This window comes from Apodemus sylvaticus, chromosome 10, assembly GCF_947179515.1.
Source record: "Apodemus sylvaticus chromosome 10, mApoSyl1.1, whole genome shotgun sequence".
NCBI classification, from domain to species: Eukaryota; Metazoa; Chordata; class Mammalia; order Rodentia; family Muridae; genus Apodemus; species Apodemus sylvaticus.
The window spans coordinates 36881451-36909422 of NC_067481.1; the positions used below are offsets into that span (position 1 = coordinate 36881451).

Here is a 27972-nt window from a genome sequence, read left to right on the forward strand (position 1 = left end):
GCAGCAGATGCCTTTCCCTGTTCCACACTTCAGACTGAGATTTGGCATCTCTGCATGGATTTTACTCTTGAGCATCATTAACTGATCTGAAAGTCACAGATTAGAAGCCTGATCTTCTGGTTCCATGGTACAGGTTTTGGAATATTTTGGAGTATCTTACTGGTAGGTTGGGAGCTAAGAATAATATAGTCAACATAACATCAGAATTTGTGCCGGGCAAAATCTTTAGGCGGGGCATTCTACCTTCTACCTATGACAAGATATTTTGGGATAGTATACATTTTGCTTTTATTAAAAGTTCATTATGTTTTAAAGTATTACAGTGTCTGTCAACCTCCTTAAATAATTTGAATTCAAGTGCTTTGCATACATCACACTTCCCTTTTTAAGGCCATCACTTAAATTTTGCTAAGTTCTTCTCTATTTTTAATGTTACTGTTGTCTTATCACATTTCTTAATGCTTTCTTATGTGTGCAGATGGTGAGTTACCTTAAATTAGATTGTGTTAGTCATTGTCCTGTTCTATAAAAAGAATAATTGAAAAAAATCTTTATAGCTTTGCAAAATGGTGTGTTATACTTTGTGTCTGTCTACTTCATAGCTGTGATCCCCTGTTTCCTTCCCTCAGACACTTACACATAATCCCCTTTCATGTAAAACAGAATAAAAAATTTAGTCATTTAGAGGTTGGTGGATGCAATAAAGAAAAGCAAATTCTTAAAAAATTCTGCTTCCCTCTGAAGCCAGTTTAAACTTTATGCCTTCTTTTTATAAACAGGACTATAACTTTCACAATTTCTCCAGTCTGGTTGTGATTTATAAACCGTGTGGGATGGTAGTCATACACTGTCTTATAGAAGAAGGCTTTGAAGGCTTTGTTATGTAGTAAGATGGGTTGAGGTACAAAGCTCTTAGGCTTTGTCTGTTTCCCACCTCCTCTGTTACCCTCGCACTCTGACAGCTTTTGTCCTTTAGGAGCCAGATTCTCTGTGGCTCAGGGACGGAGTTGTCCTCAGTCTCCGAGGATTATCTTCATAGCATAGTCATAGCTGTGGGCTTTGACTGCTGTTGATTTCAGTGAAATCATCTTTCCGACTGTGATAAATTTCAAATGATAAGTATAAGCCCTTGCATCTGACTCTGGACTTTTAACATTAAATGCAAATTTCACCCTCCTTTTACTGAAACCTTACTGTCTTAGCTGGTCGAAGCTTGAACCTTGTTCTCACTCCAGTGTATTAACAGCATTTCAAACCACCCTCCCCATCTCCCTCTCCTTTCTCCAGCACTTCTATTTTCCCTTTGTTTCTTAGACCAGTTAAATGTAGCATGCACTTTGGTGACCCAGCAAAGTTGAAGTGCAACTTCTTTTCAAAACGCAGTTTCCACAAAATTGAGTTGGGTGAGAGATGACTGCATTTTAAAAAGTGGATATTTCCTCCTTGTGTTTCATTAGATTGGCTTTGTCTTGTGTATATACAGCTATCTTAGTTTATGTGTGAGCCAAGTATGCAACGAAAGTTACAGCTTTGTTTATCAGTAGGAAAGCTTTTCCTTAGTCTCATTTGCATTTGGGATGACGAATCCTGTAGAAGTCATATGTTTATAGTATTGCCGAGGTGTTCATTAGAGGTAATAAAGAGTTTTGCCGACGGGTGTAGGTATATATTGGTTTGCTTGGTCTCAGCTGTTAATCTCCTCTGTGGCTGTAGTTCTAGCAATGTGACTCCTATAGTTATTAGTCCCAGAATAAAACCACATTACTTGGAATTTAAGGGCTAGTCTAGCTAGATATTAATTAATTTTAAACTTTGCTTTTTTTCATTCTTTAATTTTGTATTCAGCTGGAAAAACTCTTCAGATATTTAACATTGAAATGAAAAGTAAAATGAAGGCCCATACTATGACTGATGATGTCACCTTCTGGAAATGGATCTCTTTGAATACGGTTGCTCTTGTTACGGATAATGCAGTTTATCACTGGAGTATGGAAGGAGAGTCTCAGCCAGTGAAAATGTTTGATCGTCATTCTAGCCTTGCAGGATGCCAGATCATCAATTATCGTACAGATGCGAAGCAGAAGTGGTTGCTTCTGACTGGCATATCTGCACAGGTAATACTCGTTAGTGTGTTTTGTTGTTGTTGTTTGATTTTTTGTTTTAGATATTTTCTTTATTTACATTTCAAATGTTATCCCCCTTCCTGGTTTCCCCTCCGAAAACCCCTATCCCATCCACCTCCACCCCCACCAACCCATTCACTCCTCCTTCTTTGTCCTGGCATTCTCCTATGCTAGGGCATTGAGCCTTCTCAGGACCAAGGGCCTATCATCCCTTTGATGTCCAACAAGGCCATCCTCTGCTGCATCCTTCCATGTGTACTCTTTGGTTGGTGGTTTAGTCCCTGGGAGCTCTGGGGGTACTGGTTGGTTTATGTTGTTGTTCCTCCTCTGGAGCACACTGGTTAGTTTTTGATGAAGGAAGTGGTCTAAAGCACTGTTGAACATCACTTCAGGTAGGTCTTTATACCCAATCTTACTGAATTTGACTTATTTTGAAAGACTTTCTTTTTTAAAAATAATGATTGCTGGCTTATACCTTTAACCTGACATGAAATTTGAGTACTCTTATCAGTTGTTTTTATTTTTCAAAGATAAAGGAAAGATTGAATGATTTAGAATTTATTCTGGAGTCAGTGTGCTGCAGAGTCAATTTGTATTGTTGTAAGATGGATAAATGACAGGATGAGACATGTTTTATTCACATTAAACTTTAATAAGATAATTTTGGAGTTAAACTTTTGAAGTTAAGAAGTATGTAATCAACAATAAGAGACTAACAAGCGGCGCTGGAGAGATGGCTCAGCAGTTAAGAGCACTGACTGCTCTTCCAGAGTTCAAATCCCAGCAACTACACTGTGGCTTACAACCATCTGTGATAGGTTCATATGACCTCTTCTGGTGTCTGAAGACAGCAACAGTGTACTCATATTCATAAAATAAATAGATCTAAAAAAAAGAGAGAAAGAGAGAGACAAGTAATGCTGAAGATGGCAAACTATTGTATCTCTCTTATTGAATCTGAGATCTGGGTCATTGGATCTCTAAAGTTTTTTGGTTTTTGTTTTTGTTCTTTGCAGCAAAATCGTGTGGTTGGAGCTATGCAGCTGTATTCTGTAGACAGGAAAGTTTCTCAGCCTATAGAAGGTCATGCTGCTAGTTTTGCACAATTTAAGATGGAAGGGAATGCAGAAGAATCAACGTTATTTTGTTTTGCTGTGCGGGGTCAGGCAGGAGGAAAGGTAAGTTTTGTCCAATAATTATTTTAGTGAGTCTGTTTTGCTCTTTGTCATCTAAGTTAAAAATACTCATCTTTCTTCCTTAGTTTCATAGTATTCAGATTTGTGGTGCCTGACAAATAGTATGTATAATCCTATTCTGTCATCTGTGGATTTTAACTTTTAACAGTGTCTTGTTATATACCATGGGCTGGTTTTGAAGTAAGTCCTCTTGCCTCAGGTTCTGCGTGCTGGGATTATAGACCTTTAGACCATTGTGCCCAGCTTTTGAGTTTTTTGATTGTTTTTATCAAAGGCTTTTTGTTGTGTTGTTTACTCTGCATAGTCTCATTAGGGTTGCTAAAATACCCATTTATGTGTGCAGTGCATGTTAAGAGTCTGATTCATTAAGTATTAACCTGGATGAAGTCGATTCTTCCTTTTTAAATTCCCTAGGTGACTTGAGGTAGATGGAATGGATTGCAACTTAAATTAGAGAGTCTCATCTCTAGCTGTATATTGAAATTACCCAGACAGGTTTTGTATTGAAATTCTTGGTTGAGGACAGCAGAAACAAGGTCTGGTTGATTGGAGTTTAAAAAAATGTATTGACAGGTATTGGCTACCTGGCAGTAGCTAGGACAGCTGTATAACTAAACTTGGGAAAGGAGAAATAAGCAAAAATTAGTGGTAGCCAGGCGTCCAGGCAGAAGTCACGCTGCAGATCTTTGAACTGTGCTTTTGATGGGCCTGCACTGCTGGGGCCCAGTGACTCAGTTTGCTGCTATTTTCACTGCCAGAGTAGCTGCTCCCTCAGTCTTAAAATAACCTGATGTCCCTAGCTCCCTCCTTGAAGTCTAGTATAGGCAAAGTCACATGGCTTGCATGCTGGCTTTGAGAGACACAGAAAACAACTGCTTGCTGCCTCTAAAATGGAATACTGGCTCTACTCGCTACCAGAACTTGACTCTTCTCTCTGTCCTCAAGTCAGAAAAAAACAAACCTCATCTTTGTCCACCCCAGCCACCCTAGTGACTTTTATTTTCAAGTTTATTTTATTTTTATTTTCAAGTTATTTTATTTTGTTTTCAGAAAAAACAAACCTCATCTTTGTCCACCCCAGTCACCCTAGTGACTTTTATTTTCAAGTTTATTTTATTTTCAAGTTATTTTATTTTATTTTAGTGACTTAAATTTTCAAGAATGAAAAACAAGAATATAGCCATCTGAATCCTAGCACCTAAGAGGCTCAAGTGATTCTCTGTACCTTTCATTTAGTCCTATGAGTGCTGGAATTCCAGCTGTGTCTGGCTTTTTCCCATAGCTTCCTGGCATTGAACTTAGCTGGTGGTCTGTTCCATAAGTGCCTCTACCAGCTGAGCCATCTTGTGAGCCTCAGCATGGCTTTAGAGTCAGACCTCCTCCCTACCTCTGTACTTTTGCCAATTCAAGAATGGTATGTAGCTTGACATGGCGACACATGCCTTTAATTCCGGCACTCAAGTCACACAGGTCTCTCTGAGCTCTAGGCTAACCTGGTCATGATTTCCCCCCCCCCCTAGGTCATTCTGGACTACATTGTAAGACTTATTTCAAAAACCAAGTAATCCTACAGGAAATGTATGACTTTGGGAACATCCTTCCCCCATTCGGTTTTAATTTATGGAGGAGCACCCTACAGTATTGATGATCAAATAGTTCACTTACCATAGAACATTCGTTTATTTCCATTTGGCTTCTAAAATCTTGTAATGACCAAATGATACATGATTTAGGTTGATAGTAGATTTTATTTTCTTTTAACAGTTACATATCATTGAAGTTGGTACACCACCCACAGGAAATCAACCCTTTCCAAAGAAGGCAGTGGATGTTTTCTTTCCTCCAGAAGCACAAAATGACTTTCCTGTTGCAATGCAGGTATTTTATCAAAATCAAAATCTCACCTTAAATTAATTTATATCCTGTTCACAGTTGATATAAGTAGTGCTTAAAAGAATTACTCTAAGATAAAAATTATTAATGAAATACTATTTGCTTTCATGTAATAATTGGGCTATCTTGTCAGAATTATGTTGCCTTTTGTCTTGCAGATTTCATTCATACTCTAGTGTGTTATGCATTTACTTGAGCTATCCCACATTTATACAAGTTATAATGAGGGAAACCCTAATATTACTTTACCATTTTTTCCTGTAAGCGTCACGTCAGAGTTTAATAGAAAGTGTTCATTTTCTTTGCTCAGATCAGTGAAAAGCATGATGTGGTGTTCTTGATTACCAAGTATGGTTACATTCACCTCTATGATCTCGAGACTGGCACATGCATCTACATGAACAGAATCAGTGGAGAAACGATCTTTGTTACCGCACCTCATGAAGCCACCGCTGGAATAATAGGAGTCAACAGAAAGGGACAAGTAAGGAAACCTTGAAACTTAAGCATTTAAGTAGCACATTATCATTAGTACTTTTTTTGTTTTTTGTTTTTTTTTTTCCAAAAGTTAATTTTGGATATCAGAAAAGAGTTCTTAATGGGGGAAGGCAAAGAGACGAAATTAGATGAAGGTCAAAGGACATAAAATATAAAATAGCATATGTAAGATTAACAGGTTTGACATTGGTTCAATATAAAGATTAAAGTTAATAAAATTGTATAAGGATGTGTCTGTCAGAGGTTAGTAGCAGGTGTCTGCTATTTTTCTACCTCATTTTGAAAGAAAAATTTTACTTTCTGTGTTTTGTTTTTCCTCACATATGTGCACTATGTTTCTGCAGTAACTATGGAGATTAGAAGAGGGCATCAAGTCTCCTGCATTACCAAGGGCTGTGAGCCACCATGTGGGTGCTAGGAACCAAACCAAGGTCCTCTGTAAGAGTAACAAGTTCTCTTATTTGTTGGGCCTCCAGCCTCTCCTCCACTTCAGTTTTTGAGAAAAGGTCTTTTTTACTTTGTGAATTGAGGCATTTCCTTAGTTCCCAGGATTTACAAATAAAGTACAACTTTTCTTTAGAAAACAAAACAAAAATTGAGGGTCAGTTAGGATGGCTCAGCTGGTAAAAATGACCTGAGTTCAGTCCCCCAAACTTATATGTTATAAAGAAAGACTCTTGCATGTCGTCCTCTGAATCCATTTGTGCACTGTGACAGGCATACATACACTTGAACACATATATGTACACATACAACAAATAAATAATAAATAATTAAATGTATACATACACTAAAGCACATATGCATGCACACATATATAATAAGTAAACAAATAAATGTAATTTTAAAAGGTACAGAATGATATTAATTTTCTTTTCTGTGACCATTTGCTATTTATCATGTGACATTTCAAAAATCTCAAATACACATAATAAAATTTACTAAAAAAAGGTTATTAGGGGCCAGAGGCTGGCTCAGCTGGTAGATGTGATTGTCAGCAGACCTGGTGACCTGTGTGTGACCTCTTGGTTTCACATGGTAGGAGAGAATTGACTTCCCCAAGTTGTCCTCTGACCTCCATAAACATGATGTTTATGTATTTATGAATGTGCACACATATGCACATACTAAATAAATAAAAAGGATTGTTATATAGAATTTGGCATGGGCGTACACCTTTAATTCCCACACTTGGAAGGTTCAGTTAGGTGGATTTCTGTGCGTTGTAGGCCAGTCAAGGCAGTTGAGAACCTATCTCAAAAATTATAAAACAAACAAGAAAATAATTAAATAAGATTAAAAAAGGTTGCCTCACTTGTATGTGCCTTGACTTAGTTTTACTTACCTTGATCATTATTTTTAGGCCTAGTAAATGGCATGAATCAGTATTTAGTTTTATGGTATTTTATATGTCTGGGTATTTTGCCTGCCTTTGTCTGTGTACCACATGAGTACCTGGTTCCTGTGGGGATAAGAGGACATTAGAATTCCTGGAACTGGAGTAACATATGGTTGTAAGCCTCCATGTGGATCCTAGAAACCAAACTATGCTATTCTGGAAGAGTATCCAGGGCTCTTATTTCAGCCTCATGGCCATCTCTCCAGTGCCCATTATTGTCATTTGCAATTTCATATTTAAAGTAATAGTTTTATAACTGCCCCCCCCCCCAAATGCACTACAAAGTATAATGGCAAAATCTTTTCAATACTGTCTAATGAAAAGAAGTAAATCTGTGAGAAAAATCTGTTTCTGTTACAGATTTGTCAAACTCCTTTTTTTAAAAGGTTTATTTATGGGCTGGAGAGATGGCTCAGTGGTTAAGAGCACTGACTGCTCTTTTGAAGGTCCTGAGTTCAAATCCCAGCAACCACATGGTGGCTCACAACCATCTGTAATGAGATCTGATGCCCTCTTCTGGTGTGTCTGAAGACAGCTACAGTGTACTTATATATATATAACAATAAATAAAATCTTTAAAAAAAAAAAGGTTTATTTATTTATTATATGTAAGTACACTGTAGCTGTCTTCAGACATTCCAGAAGAGGGCATCAGATCTTGTTACGGATGGTTGTGAGCCACCATGTGGTTGCTGGGATTTGAACTCAGGAAGAGCAGTTAGTGCTCTTACCCACTGAGCCATCTCTCCAGCCCCCAACAAACTCCTTTTTATAGGGTTTTTTTTTTCCTGATATCCCTAAGACAGGATCCATCAACTATAGAAATAAGACTTCTATCTGCATCCTACTTCTTAACTTCTTAAGTTATTACTGAATATTTACTATCAGAAAGCCATATGTTAAAGTACCTATTGTGGTGTCTGGGAAGTTACCCAGTTGAGTAGGTATCATACAATTGATATTAGCTGTTCTGAATTTGGGATATTTGATAACTTCATATTATCTAGCAAGTAGTTCTCATTCTGTGAGAGTATAGTATTAAAATTAAGAAAAACTTTCTGCCAGTAAGTATTTTCTGAGATGGTTAAAATTCTTAAAAGCTACTAGTGTAGTGGTTTTATCATTTGCTGGTTTTTTTCCAGGTTAGTATATATATTCTTCCCAAAAGTAAACATCCTTCAGTTAATCAATCTTTGAAAAGTGATATAGTTTATGATGAGGCAATTCTGATTCTTATCTCAAATCCAGACTCAGGTGTTTGAGTCCCTGTAATGGAAGAATCTGTCCTTGTAACATTTTTGTCATACTGAATTAAAGTTGCTTGCTATCTCAGTTTCTTGTCCTCTTTAGGAAAGGGGCTTATCTTTGTTTTATTATATTCCTAGCACCATCCAAAGGTGGTTTTGAAAAGTAAATAGCTCTCATCTCTCTATTTAGTTGTGTCTCTCATGGATAAAAGGTCAAGAATGAGTGGGTTAGGGATGATTTGATAATCAGGAGTTCAGGAGCCTGGAGGGCTTCATCTCTCTGCTATTGTGCTGATGTTAGAGTTTAACCTGGAGCTCCTTCTATAACCTTACCATGCATTGTAACCATTGATAGTGAAGCTTCAATGGTAGTTACCATGGTAGCAGAACAAGCAAATGTCAGGATAATCAATTACCTTGTGACTTAGTCTAGACAGATTTAACATGATGCAACTATTGTCTGATGGTTAACCTGCAGGTCCTGTCAGTTTGTGTGGAAGAGGAGAACATAATTCCTTACATCACCAATGTCCTACAAAATCCTGATTTGGCTCTGAGAATGGCTGTGCGGAACAACCTAGCTGGTGCTGAAGAACTCTTTGCCCGGAAATTTAATGCTCTTTTTGCCCAGGGAAACTACTCAGAGGCTGCGAAGGTGGCTGCTAATGCACCAAAGGTAGTTATGAAATTAAAGTTGCTGTGCTTGAGTTGTCCTTAATAGTCTTTATTTTTGATACTGATAAGAGAGGAACCAGCTCTGTAAGATTAACTACTTTCCAGTTACAGTTTTCCTTTAATAGAATATGATAATTAATTCTCAGTGTTTCTTGGTTTGGTGTGTAAAAATGCAGAATCTTAGGATATGTAGAGCTATAGACCTATAGTTGATATGGGTGGAATTATGTCTAGTTACTAAAATACAACACTCTTTGGGCTCATAATGATGGCTTTCTATTTTAATTTGAGCAGTCAATAAATGGATTGTCTTGTAGTGTGTACAGTTATCAGAAAATGAGCAGAATCTATAGGCCTTTACATTAGTTTATGTTGAACTGAATTGGTAACCTGCATTCCTAGCTAGTGTTAGTTGTGGAGCTTGTACTTACTGAACTTGATGTAGAGACTAGGGGTTACTATTTCATTAATGTGCTTTAATTTTTTTTTTTGAGATTTTAGTATAATTACATCATTTTTCTCTTCCCCTTTTTGTCTCTAAGCCCTCTCACGTTACTCCTCCTTTGTTCCTTTCAAATTCATGATCTTTTCATCATGATTATATTCATATGTATATATGAGTATATTCCCAAATATATAAATATAACCTGCCCAGCCTGTAATCCTGCTTGTATGTATATGTTTTCTTGGCTGACCATTAAATAGTAGATAATCAATTGGTGTGGTCTTCCTTGGGGAAGACTATGCTTATTTCATATGTTGACATAATTAATTACCTTGGCAATTTCTGATTTTGAATAATTTTGTGTCATGGAACCAGACATGTTAATCTTTGCACTGTGGTGACTGTTTGAAATGTGGAGGCCATAGGTCAACCATGTGGTTCAGATCTAAGGGCATGGAGGGTTGGTAGTGTCACCGGATTACTGAGGAGTCAGTTACTGAGGACTTTTCAACCTTTCTTTTTCTTAAAGGGAATCCTTCGTACTCCAGATACCATCCGTCGATTCCAGAGTGTTCCAGCTCAGCCAGGTCAAACGTCACCTCTACTTCAGTATTTTGGAATCCTTTTGGACCAGGGCCAGTTGAACAAATACGAGTCCTTAGAGTTATGTAGACCTGTACTTCAGCAAGGGCGGAAACAGCTTTTGGAGAAATGGCTGAAAGAAGATAAGGTACATTAATTTAAATTAATTAATTTTCCTTTGTTTAAATACCATGTTAGCAGCCGGGCGGTGGTGGCACACGCCTTTAATCCCAGCACTTGGGAGGCAGAGGCAGGTGGATCTCTGAGTTCGAGGCCAGCCTGGTCTACAGAGTGAGTTCCAGGTCAGCCAGGGCTATACAGAGAAACCCTGTCTCAGAAAACAAAACAAAACAAACAAACAAAAAATACCATGTTAGCAAGTTAAAATTGTTGGTTTCTACCAAAGTATCTTTCTATCTGTTATTTGTTGCTTGTAGAAATAAAACAAAAACAGACCTTGCCATTTTAACACATGATCCAGGATTATTGCTTAGTAGTTAAAAACTACTAGCCTAGAAGTGAGTTACTATTGGTTTGGACTTGGAAAAAATTAACATGAGAAGCTTCCTTCATTGTACAGGCATATTTGTTAGTATATTTGACATTGCTTAACATGTGATCTTCCACATCCCACACTTGATATGCATGCCCAGTAGTTCCTGCTTGCTCTTTCTTTCTCTGTAAGAATTTATAAACTGTCATCAACATTATAACTTTTGATGCTAGTAAACATACTTTGGTATGCAACAGCCAAGCTGACTGTATTTAATATACTGAGGTTCTGTTTGACAGTGATTTCATATAAAGTTAAATGGTGTTAACGTGAAAAAGTATTTAAACGATTTTAAATGGGAGTCTATAAATGGGAGTCTATAAATATAATACAATATAAAAATTATCTTATTTTTTATATTGTATTATATTTCAATATAAAATGTAGTTTATCATTTACTAGCTTTCTGTGCTGTCATATATATCTTATATATTCAGCACTTTATACTGTTTTGCAAAGCACATTTTTTAAATGAAGAATGAAAAACAAACAATAAATATTATTTGTAGGCCAACAAACAAGTTTTAAGCAATTTATAATTATTCTTTTTATATAATTACACAAGAAAGCGTTCCTTCCTACATTTCTAAAGTAACAGTTTGTGTTGCCATGTTTTCTGCCATTGTCAGGACTGAGGCAGCACCCTTGGAGTGATTACTCACCAAGATATTAAACCTTTCAGCAGCAGTGTATGTTGGTCGTATTGGTACATTCTGGAGTCTTAAGTTCTTGTTTCTTAGCCTGTCTTCTGCTAGTCTTGTCTTACAGGCTACTAGAGGATAGTACTTTAGACTTGAGAGGCTTAGCACATACCATTCTCTCCTGAAGAACAGCCAAGCTAACATTTTTGAAAGCTGTTCTAATTATACAAGATATAGCAGGATGGGAATAGCCAGGATAACTGAGATGACCTATGTAATAGGGTATAAATTTTTTGAATATTATTACCTTCTGTTGGTATTCATGGGGGCTCATTTATAGTAAGGTTCATTCATTGTCTATTAGCATGTTCAGGTAAAATGTGTAGAATGACAGGACTTCTTTGAACACATGAGTTTATAAGTATTATTCTTTAATTACTCAAGAAATGGCTTAGTGGTTAAGACTACATACTGTTCTTGCAGAGGGTTCAAGTTAAATGCCTGTAAGGTCCAGGGCAATCTGACAGCATGACCTCTGTATAGTCTTGGGCATTCACGTGTGTATATGTACATAAAGCCACACAGTATGACATGTGTGTACATGTCCATAAACCCACACAGCATATCACGTGTGTATATGTACATAAAGCCACACAGCATTCTCGTGTGTATATGTACACCAACCCGCACAGCATATGTAATTAGCACGTTAGAGGCAGAGGCAGGCCAACTGAGTTTGAGGCCAGCTTGGTCAACATAGTGAGATTTTGTCCCCATTCCCCTCCCCAAAAGAAAGGAAAGAAAAAAGAATAAAGTAGAAAATTGGACTAGGGGTGTGGGTTAGTGGTATAGTACTAATTTATTTAGGATATACAAAGCTGTAAGTTGAGTTCCCAAAATTGCAAAAAAGAAAAACAAACAACAAAAAGGTAGAAAATTAATGTAAATCAGAATGCTTAGGAAGCTGATTTGAAGAGGTATCTGCTGTAAACTACCTGGAAATTGTAAACTTTGTATCTATTTTACTTTGTAAATTTAGTGTCCTGCCTAACCATCTCAAATCCTAAAGTTAAAAAACAAAGATAAATGACTTTTTAAAAGCTTCTAAAAAATGACTGTTAAAAAACAAAGATAAATATCTTAGGGCTATTGAATTGTAAAAGGTGTATCCTAGTTTAAGGCTTACTTTCTTTAATTTATTGATTTACTTCTTTAGAGACAATGAGATAATGTCTTTATTTGTGGCACAGGCAGGTTTTGTATTCCTTCCGTAGCTTCCAAATCCCAACTGGCATTGTGGATTTTTATTGGCAAGACTGCATCAAAAGGTGTATTATCAGGGGACTGAAGAGATAGCTTACTGTGTCAGAGCCTCTATGACTCCTCTAGAGGGCCTGAGTTGGGTTTCTAGCACCCATGTCATATGACTCATAATCACCTCCAACTCTAGCTCCAGGGGATCTGAGGTCCTCTTCTGCTCTCTGTGGGCACACCCAAAATAAAAAAATCAGTGTTATTATTTTCGGAAAGTTGAAAACATAGCTATGATAGTTGAATATCTTGATTAGATGTATAGTAGTCTACTATAAAGAAAATATACATTCTTAACAAGGTAGTAGGAAATACCTAAAAGAAAAATTTCAGTAGGCCAAAGCAAAATCCTTGTTTAAGGAGTAGTTCTGGAGAATTATACAGAGTCATTACTGTGAATATAGTATCCAGACTTTACTAGTCACAAACCTTATATATTTATCTTTTTGGAAAACGAGTATCTTCTGTATGTGTTATATAGAGAAATGTTATTAACTACTCGTTTTTAAAAGCAGATGCGTCAGCCAGGCGGTGGTGGTGCATGCCTGTAATCCCAGTACTCTGGGAGGCAGAGGTAGGCGGATTTTTGAGTTCGAGACCAGCCTGGTCTACAGAGTGAGTTCCAGGACAGCCAGGACTATACAGAGAAACCCTGTCTCAAAAAAAAAAAAAAAAAAAAAAAAAGCAGATGGGTCACTAACGAAATTCCTTTTCCTTTGGCAGCTGGAATGTTCTGAAGAACTGGGTGATCTTGTAAAATCCGTGGATCCAACGTTAGCACTGAGTGTTTACCTTAGAGCCAATGTCCCTAATAAGGTCATCCAGTGCTTTGCAGAGACAGGTCAAGTCCAGAAGATTGTTTTATATGCTAAAAAAGTGAGTTGTATGGGAAAAATTATTAACACAAGTTTATTAAAAACAAACAAGAAAACAGAAATTAGCCTTAACTTGATTCTTTTTTTTAATTGGTGAATATCTTCAAACTTAGAAAAGCATGAAAAGTTCATTCTTAACTGTCATGCAGAGTTTATGCCTAGTGTTATATATGAAATCAACTACAATTTTAAGATTGTGGAGGCATGTTAAATATGCTCATTTTTTGAAATTGTCATTCATTCATTCATATAATTATCTTCAAGGAAGTATGTCATTGCAATGGCCTTATTGAATGTCTTAAAGTATAAATAGAGTTTTATAGCAACAGTAGTTCTCTGTTAATAGTATTTTATTTTAGAAAAAACTTTTAATGTTTTAAAAACGAAACTGTGTGGCATGATTGAAGTCTTTGTCTGTTTGCAGGTTGGATACACTCCAGATTGGATCTTTCTCCTGAGAAATGTCATGCGGATCAGTCCAGATCAAGGACAACAGTTTGCTCAAATGTTAGTTCAGGACGAAGAGCCTCTTGCTGATATCACACAGGTAATGGCATCTTAAAACTCTTCTTCATGGAGTTGGAGGTTTTGGGGAGTCTGAGTTTCACAAACTTTTCAGAAGAATAAATTAAACTTTCAGCTGACAGAAATTGTATTCATGTTTGCCTACATGGATAAACCCTGAATACCTTACCACAATATATTGCAAAAGAATAGGCAGGAAGATACCATCTATAAATAGTTTTTAAATTCTAAATATTAATACAAGCAGAGGTGCGGAGGTCAGAGGACGACTTGTGCGACAGACACTGTTGCAGCCTGGTTGCATTCAGGAGTCAGCCTGCCTACAAGTGCTTCTGTCCACTGAGCTGCTCACTTAACTCTAGTCACAGAAAAACTAGTTTTTGTTTTTTTTAAATAAATAGTACATAGAATTTACTGTTTTAAAATAAAACAAATACCGGTTCAATTAGGGAAGGATATGGGAAAATGAAATACTTTATCTTGGTCAAAAAGCCAAGAAGTAAAATGTGTGTGTGTTGTGTGTGTGTATATATATATATATGTATATGTATATATATGAACAGTAAAACACAGTGGTTTCCTCTCTGGTTGGGGGGGGGGGGCGGACAAAATCAGTGTGTAAGCCAAGTTTTCATATTGTGTATCCTTCAGTATTTAAAAACTAACTCAGAGAACTGAGTTTTCAATAACTTTTAGTTTGCTTTTACAGAGTCTCATTATGTAGCTGGAATTCATCCTGGAATTCATATATAGCCCAGGCTTGATCTTAATCCTAGATTTCATATATAGACCAGGCTGGTCTAGATCTTCCTAGTGCTGCTTCTTGAATACTGGCATTTATAGGTGTGAGCTGGCATAGCCATATACCTGGTTTCTCCTGCAATTTAAATATGAGGATAGGCTGTATAAATAATATTCTTTAAATGTGGTATTCAGGGTCTAGATAGATGGCTTAGCAATTTAGAGCCCTTGTTGCTCTTACAGAGGACCCAGGTTTTATTCCCAGCCACCCACATGGTGGCTCACAGACATCCTTAATTCAAGTTCCACTGGATAGGTTGTCTTCTCTGGTCTATGTAAACACCAGGCATGCATGTGAAATACAAGCATGCAAAAACTCAGAGTATATGTGATATACTCATACTCATAAAATAAGTACATAACAAAAAACAACTGGTAAAACTCATCCTTGTTCTTTGCATTTCAACATGACTTGCATACATGTACATTGTTTTTTGTTTGTATTTTCCCCACACTGATCATCCTTTTGGTCTTACAGCTCCTCCCACTTCAATACTATCTTATATCTGATTTTCTCTTTTAATAGATTGTGGATGTCTTTATGGAATACAACCTAATCCAACAATGTACTGCCTTCTTACTTGACGCTTTGAAGAATAATCGCCCCTCTGAAGGTCCTTTGCAGACGCGATTGCTTGAGATGAACCTTATGCACGCACCTCAAGTATGTGTTGTTGTCTTAGTTAGGATACCTATTTTTGTGATAAACACAAAATGACCAAAAGTCATTTGGGGAGGAAAGAGTTTATTTCACCTTAAAACTCTTAGGGAAGTTGGAGAAGAACCTGGAGGCAGGAACTGAGGCAGAGGCTATGGAGGAATACTGCTTATTGGGTTGCTCAGCCTGTTTCTGTAACCCAGGGCTACCTGTCCAAGGATGGTGTTTTCCTCATGGGCTTTTCCCCTTCCCCATCAGTAGTGAAGAAAAGGCCCTACAGATTTGCCTATAAGTAGTCTGTTAGAGCCATTTTCAAATTTGAGGTTCCCACTTCCAAGATGACCCACACCCATGTCAAATTGATAAAAGATGTAGCCAGCAGAGTTGTCATGGTTTTTAATCTTACCTCCAATCCTGTATTGTTGTCAATTATACAGAAGTTCACAAATTGTCATTCAGAGTTTTGAGATGCTTATTTCCTATGAAAATTTAGCTAGTATTCTTTGTACTTCATACTTTCATTTATTCAGTATCCAATCTCAGTGTGTTGTCTGGGTGTTGGTGCATGCTGAAGTAATGGAGAAGGAAAAACAACCTCATCCTGAATGTGGTTTTCTAGGTTGCAGATGCCATTCTCGGGAATCAGATGTTCACCCACTATGACCGGGCTCATATCGCCCAACTGTGTGAGAAGGCAGGCCTGCTGCAGCGTGCATTAGAACACTTCACCGATTTATATGATATAAAACGTGCAGTTGTTCATACCCATCTTCTTAACCCTGAGGTATTTTTTTCTTAACTGTTAGTTGTGATTAGTCAGTTTGTACTGAGTGATAGTAAATTATTAATTTGTTTATTTTTTTTTTCCCTAGTGGTTAGTGAATTACTTTGGGTCCTTATCAGTTGAAGATTCCCTAGAATGTCTCAGAGCCATGCTGTCTGCTAATATTCGTCAAAATCTACAGATCTGTGTTCAAGTGGCTTCTAAATATCATGAACAGCTGTCAACTCAGTCTCTCATTGAACTCTTTGAATCATTCAAGAGTTTTGAAGGTAATTAGGAATGTCAGAATTGGTACAAGAGAGACACTTATAATCAATCAAGCTATTGGAAATTGTCTTTTTGAAAAACATTTTTATGGGACATGTGCTCTATGCATGGGATCCTAGAGATATACAATGTAGAAAAGTACCTGCTTGGATATTTTATGAACTAAAAGCAGAAATTTGTAATAAGAAATGTATTGTCTTGTATTAGTTGTATAAGATGAAAATACTGATGACTAATTATAGTAATATTACAAGCACAGCTCCGATTCTTGTGATAGCTACATTTGGCCAGTAGCTACATTCTGTTAGTAAACAAAATCAAAAGAAACTGCCAGACTGGCATATCCTACATTCTCACAAGGGCATTTTGTACCCCATTAGCCCAGCAGTGCTTCTCTGCCTTGGTCCTGGAGGTGCTTCTCGCTGGGTGACTGCTTACTGTGTGGCCACTACCCTGCGTGTGCACCCACTTAGCACCCACCACATCACAGTAGCATCAGTTCCACAGATTGTGCTGGGTTATCACTTGTTAGGTGGCTCTTAGGATCACTAGCTCAATCCTGGTCCCTCCTTAACCTTCTCTCTCTTTGTAGTGTAGTGCTCTAGATAGAAGGCATAGGATACGCCAGTCTGTCAGTTTCTTTTGATTTTGTTTACTAACATAATGTAGCTACTGGCCTCATGTAGCTATTTAAAATTCAATTAAATACTTAAAACGTAATTAAAAGCTTGTAGTGTTAGTCTGGCTGTGCTTAGGAACCATGGAGGTTAGTGGCTGAGGTACATACAGGTCATCACTGCAGAAAGTTCTTATGGACAGCTCCATGCTAAATTTTTTTTGAAACTGCTTTTACTTGTCTTTTGTGGAAAGACATCTGGTTTGTGATACTTTATTTAAAGTCTCTCATGAAATGTGGTATAAAAGTTTGCTTTGCTGTTGAGGCACTGTCGTTTACTATTTGAAAACTTTAGAGCCAGCTATGGATGGCAGATTCAAGGAACAGCTTGAACTATGTAACAAATCCTCTCAAAAAAACCCGAAAACACAAAAAAACAAAAACACAGCCAGGTGGTGGTGGCTCACGCCTGTAATCCCAGCACTCGGGGAGGCAGAGGCAGGCTGATTTCTGAGTTCAAGGCCAGCCTGGTCTACAGAGTGAGTTCCATGACAGCCAGGGAAACCCTGTCTCCAAAAAACAAGGAAAACACAGAAAGATATTTTTAAACAGAATTTTCTGTTCTGTAGGGATTGAAATTTATATCTGTTTAATTCAAGTGGTTTCTGCATTAATTTGTATTCTTATTGAACTTTTAAAGAAGCCGACTTATTAGGAACATTTACTGTAATCATAACTTCTAATTGCTTAATTTTTAGTTCTGTTATTCTCAAAAGTATAACCAGGCTTGATGGCAAATGCTTTTAAACTCAGCACTTTGGAGTCAGAGGCAGGAGGATCTCTTGAGTTTATGGCCAGTCTGACTTACATAGCAAAATCAGGACAGCCAGGACTCCATATAAAGAGGCCAGGGTTACACATGAGACCTTGTCTCAAAACAAGCAAACATAAAACAAGAAAACATGTCTATGTTCCTTAATTTCAGTTACTTTTGTTTCTTTAAGGTCTCTTTTATTTTCTGGGATCCATTGTTAACTTCAGTCAGGACCCAGATGTGCACTTTAAATATATTCAGGCGGCTTGCAAGACTGGGCAAATCAAAGAAGTGGAAAGAATCTGCAGAGAAAGCAACTGCTATGATCCCGAGCGAGTCAAGAATTTTCTCAAGGTAAGTGGCTTCAAGCTACATGCTTCTGGACTTAAATTTCAGTTCAGCAGTTCTGCAATGGTTCAGTCATGCTTAAAAATTTTTCTTACACTTGAAAAATTTTAGTATTCTCAAATTCTGTGCTGTTTTTTTTTTTTCTAAAGTTAACACTCTGTGGTTTCTCAAGAAATAAGGAAGGAAATTAGTAAGTAGTACCAAAGAACAGCCATCTGTTTAAAAAGAAGGAAAAAGTTTCATTTTCAAAAAACTTCCTTTTTTTTTTTTTTTCCCAAAAGACACATTTCTTTTTTCTTTTTTCTTTTGTGACAGGGTCTTACTCTGTACCCCTGACTGTTCTAGAACTCAGTTTGTAGACCAGGCTGAAGATCTGCCTGCCCCTGCTTCCTGAGTGCTGGGATTAAAGATGTGTGCCACTATAGCTGGCTTAAGAAAAGCACAGTTTAAAGTTGTTCTTGATCACATTTTAGAATATTCAGCTCTCTCCCCAGGTGGTGACACATACCTGTAATATGTACATTTTTAATATGTACAGAGGTAGACGACCTCTAGTCCTTACAAGGCTTTGATTCCTTTTTTTTTAAAGCACAGTTAATTAATTAGTGTATTTATTTATTTATTTATTTATTTATTTATTTATTTATTTATTACTATCTTGAAAATTTTTGTCTGGGGAGAAGGATGTGCGTAAGAGGTAATTCTCTCCTTCTGTCATGGAAGGCCCAGGGATCAAACTCAGATCTTCACATTTGGCACAAGCGCCTTTACTCTTTGAATCATCTTTCCAATTTGTTTTGAGATAGTCTCATTTTGCAGTGTCTAGACTGGCCTTGGGTATATAACAATCCCTGCATCTTCCAGAAGGTATCATTCTTGTCTTGTTTCTTATATTTTACTCTTCAATTAAAAAAAAAAATTTATGTTTTTATTTTGTGTTGGTGTTTGTGCTGGTGTTTCTGTGCCCAGGCAAGTGAATAGAGGTTTAGAGGTCAACTCTTGGGAGTTAGTTCTGTCTTTGCATTCTGGTCTAGAACTCAGAATGCTAGTCATAATACTGAGCCATCCTCCAGCCTTTGCCTTAGATGCTTTTATTTTTCAGTTTAAATTTGGTATCATTTTCAGGATCCTTTATTGTAGGCTAAGAAAACATCTAGGTTTATTTTTAGCATCAAATCTGTCTGAATCCGCCGGGCGGTGGTGGCGCACGCCTGTAATCCCAGCACTCTGGGAGGCAGAGGCAGTCAGATTTCTGAGTTCGAGGCCAGTCTGGTCTACAGAGTGAGTTCCAGGACAGCCAGGGCTATACAGAGAAACCCTATCTCGAAAAAACCAAATCCAAAAAACAAAAAGCCCGCCCCCAAAAAACAAAAACAACAACAAAAAAATCTGTCTGAATCCAGAAATCAAGTGTTAATCATGAATAATTTATAAATCAAGTGGGATCAAGATAAGTTGGCTTTGTGACACATGAATTCTGTTGGAGAGAATAAAGGCTGCCTGTGCTGGAGTGAAGAGTAATATCTTAAAGAATGCTAAGCTAGAGAATAGTAAGGGCTATTCATTTGTTTTAATTTGGGTTTTTTGTTTTTTTGTTTTTTGGGTTTTTGATTGTTTGATTTTTTTTGTGTATTCTGTTTTCCCTGCATGTAAGTATGTGCACCATGTGTGTACCTAGTGTGTGAAAAGGTCAGAAAGGGCTTCAGATGCCCTGGGAACAGAGTTGCAAAGGTCTGTGAGTTGCCATGTGGGTACTGGAAGTTGAACCTAGGTCTTTTGAAAGAGCAACAAATATTCTTAAGTATTGCTGAGCCCATTCTCCAGCCCTCTTTTATGATTTAATTTTTTCCTTTTTTTTTTGTTTTCTTTCTTATTTATTTTTGATTTTTGAGACTGGGTTTCTCGGTGTAACATTTCTGGCGGTCCTGGAACTCCTTTTGTAAACCAGGCTGGCCTCAAACTCACAGAGATTCTCTTGCCTCTGCCTCCCAAGTGCTTTCTTTGTACACGATCCTGGCTGTCCTGGAAGTTACTCTCTTAACTTTGCTTGTTAACATTATTCTTACACCAGTTATTTTATGGAGAAAAATAAAAATTTGCAGCTCTCTATGAAAGACAAGAAAACTTCTAAACTCACCGAGTACCACTTGTCCACTGTCACACATGAAATTATTTTACTTTGGTTTTCTGGCAGAATTCTAGGTTGATCACAAAACCATTATTACATGGAATTTGCATGCCCCGCCTCTATCACTTGGAGGTAGTTTATAGCTTTATCAGCTGATATTCTTTTGAATTTATCTGGGTTCTGTGTTACATAGCAGACCCATAGAGGTTTTTATATGACAAAAGAGTCAAGATGCTGAAATTGTCTTACATTGTTGAATGAAAGAGGCTTTCCTCCAATACATAGAACTTTGTAAGTCACATCTTAACCGCATAACCTTTGTGGGCAGCCTAGTTAGCATGATAATGTCAAATTTTCTAGGGTTCCCAAGAAACTTGCCAGATTGTAAGGAAATGTTGGTTGTGCTGCCGATGCACCCGCACAATCTCACAGGACAAAGCTTGCTTCTTCTGGTGTATCATTGAGGTTTATGAAGCTTTTTGTTTCTGGCTTCTTAGCTGAATTTCTCTTTTGTAATTGAACTCTTTTCTTTATATTTCTTTAGCCTTAGGAGGTAATGTTTGAGTTATCTTTTATGTTAAAGCAGATGTAAACTATCACAAGTTGAGTATGATGTTCTTAAGATTAAAGAAGCATTTCTTTAATTCTTTAACATTTAAGTTAGATATTGGAACACATAAAGAATCCCAACACCCACACTTTACAGCCTGAGTCAGAGGAACCTGGACTTTGAGGCCAGCCTGGTGTATATGGCCTGTCTCAAAAAAATTGATTTTAATGAATAAATAGAGCATACAGTGCAATATGATACAATACAAAAACAATAGCCTGTGTAGACCAGAGTTAGGGGGTACTTCCTTACCTGTAATCCCAGCTCTCAGAAACCTTATGAGTTCAAAGCTAGCATGAGCAACATACGGAGATAATGCTGGAGAAAAACAAAGAAAACCCAACTACCCTGCGAGGGATGAGAATGGTATTCAGTAGGCCCGTACTAGCCTGGCTAATTTTCTCTTAGAATCTACAGAAAGGTTAAAGTACCTACACAGAAGTCCAAAAATGTTGTTAGCATTATTTAATTAATACACCAAGAGTGTGTCTGTAGCTTTTTTTACTGTGAAGGTACTCAGACCCATGTCTCCACCTTGCCCCCCTTTCTTTATGCCATGCTCTGTCTCATGCAGTTGCCCTCAATCTCCCTGGATGAATCACTGTTGCTGGTCCTTGGCTGTTGGAAATTTTGTGTCTGCCCTAGACTGTTGTTTGTTTGTTTTCTCCAAGATCTTCATGGCTTGCTCCTTGTCCTTAGGTTTCTGATCCAATGTCACGAGAGGTTTTTCTCCAGTTACTCGGCCTAAAATAGAAACTACTAGGGTTAGTGAACAAGCTCAGTCAGTAAAGTACTTGACTTCTGTCATAAGTAAGGTGAGCAGTGTTCTTGAGGATTGACACCTGAAGTCCTCTGCGTCCACACACATAAGCAAACAAACAGTAGGATGTCTGTACCCAGCTCCTCCTCCTCGTCTGCTGTGATACTCTGTGCTGTGAAGGGAACCTCGCCTTTTCCCTCTCTCAGGCAGTTTCTGTGATACACAGGATTGCTTACAATAGTTTTGTTTACAATAAATTTGTGTTGTAGAAAACCTATACATGTATTTACCCAGTTGCAACTTTTGTCTTAAAAACGGTTGCTAACAATAATGACACAATACAAAATACCTTAGTAAATGGTTTAAAATGTATATATAGCATGGGGCTGGAGAGATGGCTCGCACCAGTTAGCAGCACTTGCTGCTCTTCTAGAGGACTACTTCATTTCCCAGCCCCTGTGTGTTGGCTATTTTACAAATTTCCTGCAATTCCAGGTGCATCCAAAGCTTCTGGCCCTTGTGGGCTCTTGTATTCATGTGCACATCACCATATACATAAATAAAAATAAAATATTTAGAAACATAAAGCATTAATTTTATGCATGAACTGTTGTGAAGTTTAGGAAAATACCATAGTTCTACTCAGAAATGAACTAGCTAAGTAATTTGCTTGCATGTTTTCCCCTAGTTGGTGAAACTTGTGTTTCATGTGCACAGAAGATTTCAGGTGCACTGAGGGTTTGTTTTTTTTTTTTTTAAATGTTTATTTAGGAGGAAAAACTGGCCTGAAAACTTTACATTTTGTAGAATCAAGCATCCTTTCTAGAAACAATTCTAGCAGCCATTAGTACAGTGCTCTCTACTTCTGAAATAAGTCCTCACATGCTTTCACTTTCCTTAATGCTAACAGCCTGCAGTTGGACTTTCACTTCACATTTTTAGCAATTTTCATTTTTTTAAATTTATTGTAGCTCACAAAATTCTCTTGATATTTTCTGAACCTTTGATGGATTAGTCTTCATGTGGTTTATAGTTGGGTGGCTGGAGCCCAGTCTTCAGAGCCATTCTATTGTCTGATATTACTCAGTGAAGGATTACCTTTCTAGCCTAATCCTCAGTACTGGGGTGGTAGGGAGGTGGGAAACCAGACCCCCGCCTCCCAGGTCATTCTGTTCTAACCTTTAAAAGGAGTAACTACCATTGGGGAAAGTCTTACCCTGCTTAGTATGTATTTCCTAAGTCAACTCTTAGAGGAATCATTTATTGAGGAATGTGTCACTGCATAAATGAATTCCTGATGGAAACTGTTGTTTTTTGTGCTGTACCTTATGTCTGTGGAATATAACAGGACATGTATCAGGTAATTGCCCCACACAGGTCTTACCCTTACCTGCCTGTCTATAACATCTCTGTCAGTCTATAAGTAGGACTTTAGCTTTGTCTTTGTTATGGTAAAAGCAATGGGCAATTTAAAGATGTCTTTTTCTTTAAATTCTTTGGTGTGTTTAATTCATGGCCATTATCACAATGTTCTTTGTAGATTTAATTATAATAGATTGCTAGAGGCCGGGTGTTCTGGTGTTATTAGAGCTTGGTGTTGGGGAGGGCTAGAAAACAAATCAGTAGTTTGAAACAAATGTGAGCATTTGTGCCACCAATATGAGAGTGTCACTAAATCAGCTGCCAACCTCACCTGAAATGTCCTTTATCAGTGAAAGTCCCCATGTAGTGATTTAAAAAACCTATGTACTGCTGCTGGTGGCTCACAAATCTTAATTTGTTAATTTCTTTATTAAGGATGTGCATGGGAAGGGCTTGGTGTTTTGTGTGTGAATCTAAGCTGTACTTAGTAAAATGTATTGAAATGGGGAGATGGACACGCAGCCTTGGGGTCATTTGTTTCTTTTAACAGAAGAGCTACATTTATGTAAGCCTCTCCCATGAGCACAGAAAGGATTCTCATATTTTAATTCATGCAGTGAGGAAATTAAAGTTTCTTTCCCCCTCTCCCTTTTCAGGAGGCAAAACTAACAGATCAGTTGCCACTTATCATTGTCTGTGATCGGTTTGACTTTGTCCATGACCTGGTGCTGTATTTATATAGAAACAATCTTCAGAAGTATATAGAGATATATGTCCAGAAGGTAAGTACTTAGTTACTTAAATATTTAAACATTATCACTGCAGTAGTTTGAATTATTCTCAAAATTTTGTGCCTGGTAAGAATGGTTTGCCAGAATAGCTTTTCATCTTTCTCCCCAGCTCAGTCTTTTTTTTTGGTTACAATTTTACGTCTGTGTCAGAATATGAAGTGTGAGAGCTACCGTAGTCTAATGGATTGAAAAGTCTAGGAACCAAAGCCCAAAGCACATGGCTTAAATTAGGTACTAGAAACTTTTATCAACTTCAGGATATTCTCGTGAGGCTTTTGTGCTTAGTAATTCTCCATAGTCATCTCTGCAGTTGTTATTTCTGTACTTCAGCATTTGGAGCAATCCTTAGGTAGAACTGATTAATTATAGCAACATGGGGGACCATAGGGCAGATGTTCTCTGCTTATTAGACTGTGAGGTCTTTCTAGCTAGACTTTTCCTTCATCTGACCATAATTTCAGATTCATAGTTTATTACTAATGTTTTTAAAACAGGGCTTTAAAAAGAAATGTTTTTCACTCAATTTTGCTTATTAATATAATGGTATTCTTTTTATTTTCTCTTTTTCAAACATAGGTAAATCCAAGTCGACTTCCTGTGGTTATTGGAGGATTGCTGGATGTTGACTGCTCTGAAGATGTCATTAAAAATTTGATTCTTGTTGTGAGAGGTCAATTCTCTACTGATGAGCTTGTTGCTGAAGTGGAAAAAAGAAACAGGTGTAGCACTGTTTTCTCTCCATTATAACACATAAGTTTGTAGCTCTTGGTAGTGTGGAAGAGTTGAAATACAGCTGACTGGCTGTGTGTGGCACATGGGGCAAATCATGGAGGCAGCTGACAGAAGGGTGACAGACATACTTACAGTTAGAGTTGAAAGGTTTTTGTTTGTCTTTTTTTCCTCCGAAATGTGACTATATTTGTTTAGTTATAAGAAGATTGTGCTATTTTTAACACAGTGTGTTTGGGTGTTGTTGTTTTTATTAGATTGAAGCTGCTTCTTCCTTGGCTTGAGGCTAGAATTCATGAGGGCTGTGAGGAGCCTGCTACTCACAATGCATTAGCCAAGATATACATTGACAGTAATAACAACCCAGAGAGATTTCTTCGTGAAAACCCGTATTATGACAGTCGTGTTGTTGGGAAGTACTGTGAGAAAAGAGACCCACATCTGGCTTGTGTTGCTTATGAACGTGGCCAGTGTGATCTGGAACTTATCAATGTAAGTACTGCTTGCCAAGTGTGTACAGAAATATCTGTATTTCTTTAATTAGTTATATTTCCAATTAGCAAATTTTGAGATTCTATATGATTTTTATTTAATCCAGAACAGTTTTGTGCAGATGTGTGCTTTTTTTTTTTTTTTGGAAATAGTGGTAAATCTAGATGTGTATCCACTCTCTCTCTCCCCTGATTTGACATGTCTTAGCTTTGCTTGTGTTCATGTACACTGTCACACATACCTTAACATAAGTATTTTACCTGTGTTTTACATATGTTGCACACCTCATGGATTTGCATCCATCTGGGTTCTACTTTCTAAAGATGAAGAGGTATCTTTATATAGGTACAAGAAACAGTCTCACATTACCAAGATTCTTTGAAAAGCTTGTTTTCAGTGTTCTCAGGGTTTTCTGTAGTTTAGGATCACAATTGTATTCATTCTTTATTCTAAATTAGTTCTTGGAAATTTGTTTTTGTTTATTTTTTTTTTAATGATGATACCTTTGCTAAAATGCAGTTTTTATTTGTATTTTATTAATTTTTTGTTTTTGTTTTTGTTTTTTGTTTTTTGTTTTTTTTTTGTTTTTGTTTTTTTTGTGAAATAAGTGCATAACCAAACTTTCCATTGTAAGTTGAACATCTTAAGTGGGTTTCAGTGAGTTCACTGTTGCAAAAATCTCAGCTCTTATTCATTTTCCAGGCTTTTAGCACCGTGAAAGGAGATCTTTTTTTCAGTAAATCTTCTCCATACACTCACTTCCCATATAACTTCACAACTGCCAAACCCAACCCCAGTGGATTTCCCTGTTCTGCATTTTTTTTCATTAAAATATTACTTGTGTATACTTATGTAGAAGTCAGAGGACAGCTTGTGGTAATCTATTATCTCCTCAGTGGATATCGGTCTCATGAACTGAACTCTGGTCATTGGCCTTGGTGGCAAGTGACCTTACCTCCTAAGCCATTTTGCTGATCCTTGCACATTGATGTAAATGTGTGACCTACATCTCTTCCTTTCCTGCAGTGCTGAGACTGCATGTGTGGGGAGAGCCAGCGTCAGGGAGCCTGTGCCTGGCCACAAGAAAAGAGTTCTCAGTTCCCTCAGTCTCTTTGCCGCTAAAGTCAAGTGTTTCAGTAATAGTTCTCCGTAATTAGATTTTTAGATCATATATTTTTACTTGGAGTGCCGATTAAATGATGCTCACCCCATGCTGTTGGATTCAGAAGCTCATTTTCTTCCGTTATGTTGCCAGTCTCCACTGATAAACAGATAAGCACACTCATGCACACATCTGTCTCCTTGTCTTTGTTTAGCCTTCATAAGACATTCTTACTAGGCTGATGACTACTTCAGCCCTTTCTCCTGTTTATCAGTTATGCATTAGAGCTCAAGGGTAGAATACTGGGCTGGCATGAGTGAGGCCCTGATTACAATCCCAGTGCTGAAAACAAATTCTGTCATATTTATTACTCAATATTTTTGGATTCATAGATTCCTGTTGTACTCTTTGAATTACAATCCATTACTGTAATTTCTATTGGCAAGCAGATTGTTGCCTGGTTATTGAGGCACTTCAAGGCTCATTGTGCAGTGTTCCCAGCTTAGAGTTGCTTGTTTTTCCAGGTACCTCCCACCCTTTTAATGCAAGATGTAGTTAGTAACCAGGTTCTACCCTGAAGATTGCTTCTAGAATTGTTCAGTGGCCAGATCTTAGGAACTTATCTATGTATGTACATACTTTCAAAGATTATGCATATTTATATGCAGGTATATGGAAAAGTAAGTGTATAGTAGCTAGTACTGGAACACTGGAAGAAAGTTTTCAAGGCAACCAGACCTGTATTAAGAGTGTAATACAAAGCTATAATTTAAGGCTAATACAAAACTAAGGCTTGAACATCAAAAATAAGCTAAATATGCTAGTGTGTGTCTGTAGTTCTAGCACGTGAGAAGTAGAGGCAGAAACTGGAATTCGGAGTTCAGGTACATGAGACCACCATCACACACACACACAAAAATAGATGCAATAATGGGAGTATTTCTAAAAGCTCCTAATATTTCTATTTTCCCAATCCTAGAGTTTCAGTGAAAATATTTAACTGTGATATTCCCAAGATTCTATATAGAAGTAATAGTTTCTTAAAAGAAAAAGAATTTCAATAACTTTGAAATTAATTATCTGTGGTTTTTACTATTTGCGCTGAAATTAACCCTTGCTATTTTAATTAGGTTTGCAATGAGAATTCCCTTTTCAAAAGTCTTTCTCGCTACCTGGTCCGCCGAAAGGATCCAGAATTGTGGGGTAGTGTGCTACTGGAAAGCAATCCATACAGAAGACCATTAATTGACCAGGTAAAAATCACAGAAAGTTTCCCTTCTTTCTGACTTGGAATACTTTCCTCTCATTATGTATTCAAATATATTTAAATGGTCATATTTAACTATAACAGAAGGTACAAAAAGTAAAAAAATAAATAAATAAAAATAGTACTATATAAATGTAAATTTGTGTGTGTGTAAAATGTAAGGAAAGTGAAATCTAAAAACATAATTATCTTTTAAGTTCATCACCATTAAAGGGAGTACATTAGGATTGACTATAATTTGTTAGCTGACACATGATTAAAATCAAGACATTTAAAGCAGTACATCAGCTTACAATGAGAATTGATAATACCAAAACAAAAAATTCCAAGTAATTTTTGGGAATGACAGCTTATGCCTGAAGTCCCTCATACTTAGGAGTTTGAGAGAGGAAGAATATGAGTTTGAGTTCACCTTGTCCTATGAATGTAACAAGATTCTATCTCCAGTTCTTCTCTAAAAATCCAAGTAAGTATCATGGA

General features: G+C 37.2%; 1 protein-coding gene across 1 annotated transcript in view; it reads left to right on the forward strand.

Annotated features, from left to right (window-relative positions):
• Positions 1-27972, forward strand: part of Cltc (clathrin heavy chain) — a 64698-nt gene that overhangs the window by 20967 nt on the left and 15759 nt on the right. Inside the window, exons 3-18 of the mRNA XM_052194319.1 lie at positions 1846-2114; positions 3140-3301; positions 5084-5197; positions 5523-5696; positions 8835-9032; positions 10006-10206; positions 13287-13439; positions 13863-13985; positions 15291-15428; positions 16042-16206; positions 16295-16475; positions 18094-18257; positions 23768-23893; positions 24479-24621; positions 24889-25123; positions 27356-27478. Of these exons, the coding sequence (XP_052050279.1) occupies positions 1846-2114; positions 3140-3301; positions 5084-5197; positions 5523-5696; positions 8835-9032; positions 10006-10206; positions 13287-13439; positions 13863-13985; positions 15291-15428; positions 16042-16206; positions 16295-16475; positions 18094-18257; positions 23768-23893; positions 24479-24621; positions 24889-25123; positions 27356-27478 (2669 nt within the window). The remainder of the gene's footprint in view (positions 1-1845; positions 2115-3139; positions 3302-5083; positions 5198-5522; positions 5697-8834; positions 9033-10005; positions 10207-13286; positions 13440-13862; positions 13986-15290; positions 15429-16041; positions 16207-16294; positions 16476-18093; positions 18258-23767; positions 23894-24478; positions 24622-24888; positions 25124-27355; positions 27479-27972) is intronic.